Raw genomic sequence first — 6477 nt, forward strand, 5'->3', positions numbered from 1 at the left:
TTTTTTTTAAGATGGGGTTTTGCCATGTTGGCCAGGCTGGTCTCGAATTCCTGACCTCAGTGATCTGCCCGCCCTGGCCTTCCAAAGTGCTGGGATTACAGGCGTGAACTGCCTCAGTTGGCTTTTTAAAGAGATAATTAAGGTTAAAATCAAAAGGGTGGGGGCCATAATCCAGTGACTGATGTCCTTAAAAAGCGATTAGATAGAACACACAGAGGAGAGACTACGTGACTACACAAGGAGAAGACCACCATCTACAAGCCAAGGAGAGAAGCCTCAGGAGAAAAATCAACCCTGCTGATCTCTGACTTCTAGCTTCCAGAGCTGTAAAAAAATAAGTGTGTTCAGCCCAGCAAGGTGGCTCACGCCTGTAATCCCAACACCTTGGGAGGCCAAGACGGGCAGATCACTTGAGGCCGTGAGTTCGAGATTAGCCTGACCAACATGGAGAAACCCCGTTTTTACTTAAAATACAAAATTAGCTGGGTGTGGTGGTTCCTGCCTGTAATTCCAGCTATTCAAGAGGTTGAGGCAGGAGAACTGCTTGAACCCGGGAGGCGGTGGTTGCACTGAGCTGAGATTGCACCATTGCTCTCCAGCCTGAGCAACAAGAGTGAAACTCCATCTCAAAAAAAAAAAAAAAAAAACCCCAATTAAAAAAAAAAAAAAAAAAAAGGAAAATAAATGTGTTGTTTAAGCCACCCACCCATCTCTGGTATTTTGTCATGGCAGCCCAGTTTCTCTCTCAGGTCTGGTCTGATCCTTACCTCCTCTCCCCAAGTTCCAGCCCCATCCTAGTCAAAAGATGAGGTTACTCCATCATTAGTTCTCCCAACAAAAAAAAAAAGGTACTGATTACTTCTTCATAGAGCTGTTAGTCTTGGCCGTTCCAACCAACTAAGGTGTCCTAGCACAGGGGTCCCCCACCCTAGCACACAGGTCCCTGGTCCATGCAAGAGCTGAGCATTACCATCTGAGCTCCGCCTCCTGTCAGATCAGCAGTACATTAGATTCTCACAGGAGCACGGACCCTATTGTGAACTGTGCATAGGAGGATCTAGGTTGCTTGCTCCTTATGAGAATCTAATGCCTGATGATCTGAAGCGTAATAATTTCATCCCAAAATCAACCCTGCCCCATCTGTGGAAAAACTGTTTTCCATGAAACGAGTCCCTGGTGCCAAAAAGGTTGGAGACTGCTGTCCTAGAACACCCCATCTCTCTTATTCCTTAATGTTTCTGAAACTAAAAGCACTTTTAGAAAAATATGTAATTACACCATCAAATAGCTGTTTAGAGATGAGAGAGCAATTAGGAATTCTGAAGCCACAAAGGTAAGTTTGGCAAATATCCTAGCCAAGACGTGGTAGGGTCTACACGTCCCAACCCCATGCCTAGGTAGTTTGCATATTCAAACTAGAAAGTTCCCTTCTTCCCCACATCCAAACGTATCACAAGGAACTTGTTTCCCTTACTTCAAGAACCTTAAACATCTACAATTAGTTCAATATTCTAATATTCTTTGGCTTGTTGACATCACAAGCAGAAAATTGAGAAAGGTTATTCAATTGCTTTATCTCATCAGAAAAGAAAGCCTGGTAAATTAGAAGCTTTAATCTGGTATTATAGTAAAGCACAACAAATTTTAAACATACACACAAGGCCAGGCATGGTGCTCACTTCCGTAATCCCAGCACTCTGGGAGGCCAAGGTGGGTGGATCACATGATCCACCCAGGAGTTCAAGATCAGCCTGGCCAACATGGTGAAACCTCATCTCTACTAAAAATACAAAAATTAGGGCATGGTGGTGGGCGCCTGTAATTCCAGCTACTCAGGAGGCTGAGGCAGGAGAACTGCTTGAACCCAGGAGGTTGCAGTGAGCCAAGATCGCGCCATTGCACTCCAGCTTGGATAACAAGGGCAAGACTCCATCTCAAAAAATAAAATAAACATACAAATATATGAATACATATACATGCATATGCACAAGTGCACACCTATCTTCCCCAAGCACAGTGTCACTGAATATTAATTTGTACATTTATCGTGTAATAAACCTATAGTATCTATATGAATTCTGACCCATTATTATATCAAACTGAACCCATACTTCAGTCTTATAAATATGTGTAAACTCAATGACGTGTTCTACATACTTTTTAGATTTTCACAATTGCTCAGCCACTTTGCTAAGAAGCCTGTGGTTATCAGCTATTATGTATAAAGAAATCAAAAAGCTCTAAAATTGGCCTAACGTTCATAATGAATGAACGTCTTCTCATTCCAAGAAGGAAAGCACGCACAGCATTCAAAAACAGCACCATTATTATAGAACTGAGAGTTATGTTACCTGACCCTGTAAGTTTAATATAGCCGGTGTTTTTAAGCTCTGCCTGGTCTCGACATCTCTTCTTGGAATTGAGTTTAAGTAAACAATTTCACACGTGCTGAAAACCCAACTCTACCCCACCAGCTGATGAAACAAAGGTGACACCTCTCATTATTAAGGTCAGGATCTGTGCAGAAGAAAAAAGACTAACCAATCGCTTCACCTTCGAATGCAGGCCAAGGTTACAATCTGAGCAGCCTGTGGTGAGAATGAAATCAAGAGCACACGTTGTCGGTGAAGCAAGACAGGGTTTCACCCCTGGACCCTGTCCTTTCCCTCCCCAGGATGCCCGAGGGCCGGCCATGGATAAGGGGCCCACCTCTGCGCTTAGCCCTGAGATGCTAGGGGACAACAGTTGATTTTGACACTTGTCCGTCCACGCCCTTTTGTTTTTTAAAAAGACAATGCCAACAGATAGACCCGGGGTGTGGAACTGCCCCGCGGCTGCCGCCCCCACTCACCGCACACCATCAGCAGCAGGACGATCAGCAGCGTGGCCACGAACACGAGGAGGGTCAGCCCGACGCTGTGCCACATCTTGGGGGCAGGAGGACGGTCGGCTCGAGTCGGCGGGCGCGGACGGCGGTGGGCGCGGGCGGCGGCGCGTCCTGAGCTTCAGTGGCGGGCGCCGGGCGCGGCTGGGCGCCGGGGCGGCATGGGCGGCTGGCGCCCCCTCGGCAGCGCCCCCAGGGGGCGGGGCGGCGCAAAGGCGGGCACTGCGGGACCGCCCGCCAGCCTGCCCGATCCCCTTCCCGCCTGGCTAGCCAGAGCGCCGGAGGCAGGCGCCCTAGTCCTTCATCGCCCCGGGAAGCCGAGGCCGCGGCTGCCGGAGACCCAGGCGGCGGCCGGATGCGCTTCCATGGCGGACTCTGCACGTCTGTGGGGAGGACGGAAGGCGAACTCAGGGACACACAGCTGCCACAAGGTCCCTCGTCGCTGTCCACCCAAGGGTCCCTGAGCCCCTAGGGATGCCAGCTGTCAGCGTCTCCTGGCCGGTACTGCAGCGGCTTCTCGGCCCTAGGCCCACTCCCGCTGCGGCAGCTCATCAGCGAGCTCCCCTCCTCCGCGGCGCGGGGGCGGCTGGGAGTTGGAGTACAGCGCCTGGTGCAGACGGGGGGGCGTTGTCGCGCATGGACTACAACTCCCAGAATGCACCGCCCACTCGGGTTTCTCTGCTTCCATCCTCCGGCCTCTGCTTCGGTTTTGCTCTGGCCGCCGACGGCGGTGGGCTGGCATTCTCCAAAGCCGCGGAGCTGGTTGCCCCTCCTGCTGAGGCGCCGGTGAGATTTCAATCATTATTCCATACACAAAGTCGTTTTGTTTCTAGCCGTGATCGATGAAGTACGCTGAGGGAGGAAAGAGGAGGCGGCTGGCTGAAAAACTGGTTGCTCATGCAACTAGCCCTGTTAACGGGGGAGAAGATTGGAAATTTGGGACTTTGAGGAAGTACTCAGGTCCCTGCCGAAGAGACGGGTCAGGACGGGAAATCGCATTTTTCCCTTGCAACAAATGTTCTGTTCTATGTTTTTGGAGGTAACGCATTTCAGAAATGGCCCGCAGGTGACTTAAGGACAGCTGTACTGCCCTCAGATCACCTGCCTGAATTGTAAGTTAGACTCAGCTGCCTCCTTGAGACCAAGCGACAGGTGACCCACAGCTTGGAGATTTTGCCGCACTGGCTTACACCTCTGCGAAACGAGACACTTTAGTAATCTCAACTATTCTGTCTCCACCTAAAATTAAAACTCCCTGCTTCCGCCAGATTACATTCATTTGTTAAAGAGGTGCCCCCAGAAGAATAGAGGGGTAAATGTGTCCCTCTTTTAGAAGGAATTAGAGCCTTCTTGTTTTCCTGTGACTCTTTTGTTGCCTGAATACCATTCTACTCTTCTAGAAATTACTGTTCCCTGTCTTCTGTCTCCAAAAACAAACACCGAAGTTCTAAGCAGCAATCCCTTGATTTAATAAATGTTATCCTGGCCAGACCCAGCTGCCCTACTATGTGAACTGTAGCAACATTAGGAACAAATACCATATATAAAAATACATTAAAGGGGCTGGGCGCGGTGGCTCACGCCTGCAATCTCAGCACTTTGGGAGGCCGAGGCGGGCAGATTACAAGGTCAAGAGATCAAGACCATCCTGGCCAACATGGTGAAACCCCGTCTCTACTAAAAATACAAAAATTAGCTAGGCTTGGTGGCGTGCGCCTGTAGTCCCAGCTACTTGGGAGGCTGAGGCAGGAGAATTGCTTGAACCTGGGAGGCGGAGGTTGCAGTGAGCTGAGATAGGCCAGTGCACTCCAGCCTGGCGCCTGGCAACAGAGCAAGACTCTGTCTCCAATATACATATATATATATATATACATACATATGTATATATACACACATTAAGGGATAATTGTTTACTTTGTAGCAGATTTAATATAGATTCCTGTGAAGGGAATGAACCTAGTGAAATTAAAATATATTCACCAAAAAAAAAATCAATTTGTGCTTTTTTCGTGGATAGTTCAATTATATTGCATGAGTAAAACACATTCTATTAAAAGCCAGTTGAAAATAGCTGTCAGGGTCAGGCGCAGTGGCTCACGTCTGTAATCCCAGCACTTTGGGAGGCTGAGGTAGGCAGATCACCCAAAGTCAGGAGTTGGAGACCAGCCTGGCCAACATGGTAAAACCTGGTCTCTACTAAAAATACAAAAATTAGGGCATGGTGGTGGACACCCATAATCCCAGCTACTTGGGAGGCTGAAGTAGGAGAATCACTTGATCCTAGGAGGTGGAGGTTACAGTGAGCCGACATCACACCACTGCACTCCAGCCTGTGCGACAGTGAGACTCTGTCTCCAAAAAAAAAAAAAAAGGGAAAAGAAAACAGCCATCAGAAGAACTAAAAGAATTTATTTTAAAAGACCTTTTTCTCTTTCATTCACATGTATTGGAATACCTATAGGTGCCAGACACCGTTCTAAGTGCTGAGGATACAGCAGTGAATAAAACAAAGTGCCTGTACTCAAGATACTTATATGACAGTTGGAAGAAACAGACAATAAGCACAAATAGAGAAATCTCAGGAACTGCTGTTAATAATTCAGCCATGAAAACAAGCAGGACAGTGTGATAAATGTGGGTGTGTTATTTTAGCTTGTTGTGGGGATCAGGGAAGGTCTTCCTGAGGAAATAGCATTTAATCTGAGTCCTGAATGACAAGGAGGATTCATGGAAAGACCTAGAGGAAGAACACACCAGGTAAAGGAAAGAATTAGGGCAAAAGCCACAAGAAGTAAATGAAGTTGGCCATGGCTCTAGGCCTTGTCAATGTTTCTTAACTCAGGGTGCACATTTCAAATACCGAGGGAGATTTGTAAATTATGAATGACTAGACCTCATCCCCATACCAAATGAACAGAATCTCTGGGAGTAGGGCCTAAGCATGGTTGTTTTTTATTTTTGTTTTGAGACAGTCTCACTCTGTCACCCAGGCTGGAATGCAATGGTGTGGTCTTGGCTCACTGCAACCTCCACCTCCCAGGTTCAAGCAATTGTTGTACCTTAGCCTCCTAAGTAGCTGGGATTAGATTACAGGCTTGTGCCACCACACCTGGCTAATTTTTTGTATTTTTCAGTAGAGCTGGGGTTTTGCCGTGTTGTGCAGTCTGGTCTCGAACTCCTCACTTCAAGTGATCTGCCTGCCTGGGCCTCCCAAAGTGCAGGGAATTACAGGTGCGAGCCACCGCACCTGGCCGAGCATGGTTTGTTTTTTAAAGCTCGAAGTTGATTCTAATCCATATTCACGGTTTAGAACCATTGCTCTTAAAGCAGTGGTTCCCAAAGAATGGTCTCTAGACCAGTAACATCAGCATCACCTACAAAAAATACCCAAAAATTAGCCAGGAGTGGTGGCGCACGCCTGTGGACCCAGCTACTCTAAAGGCTGAGGTGGGAGGATCACTGAAGACCAGGGATGTCGAGGATGTAGTAAGCTGCGATCATGCCACTGCACTCTAGCCTGGGCTGCAGATTGAGACCTTTTGTCAGAAGAAAAAAAAAAAAAAACCCAAAAGCTTGAGTGAACTCCTTTGCCT

The 6477-nt window shown here is 47.8% G+C and overlaps 1 protein-coding gene across 2 annotated transcripts in view; it reads right to left on the minus strand.

Annotated features, from left to right (window-relative positions):
- SMIM13 (small integral membrane protein 13) overlaps positions 1 to 3404 on the minus strand; it is a 52018-nt gene extending 48614 nt beyond the window's left edge. For both annotated transcript variants that reach the window (XR_005199864.1, XM_017526679.2), the window contains exon 1: positions 2852 to 3404. Coding sequence is in view for 1 of the 2 variants with exons in the window: in XM_017526679.2 (XP_017382168.1) it covers positions 2852 to 2927 (76 nt within the window). In the remaining variant the exon portion in view is untranslated. The remainder of the gene's footprint in view (positions 1 to 2851) is intronic.
- Between the last annotated feature and the right edge of the window lie 3073 nt (positions 3405 to 6477).

Source organism: Cebus imitator, unplaced genomic scaffold, assembly GCF_001604975.1.
Source record: "Cebus imitator isolate Cc_AM_T3 unplaced genomic scaffold, Cebus_imitator-1.0 Scaffold43, whole genome shotgun sequence".
NCBI lineage: Eukaryota > Metazoa > Chordata > Mammalia > Primates > Cebidae > Cebus > Cebus imitator.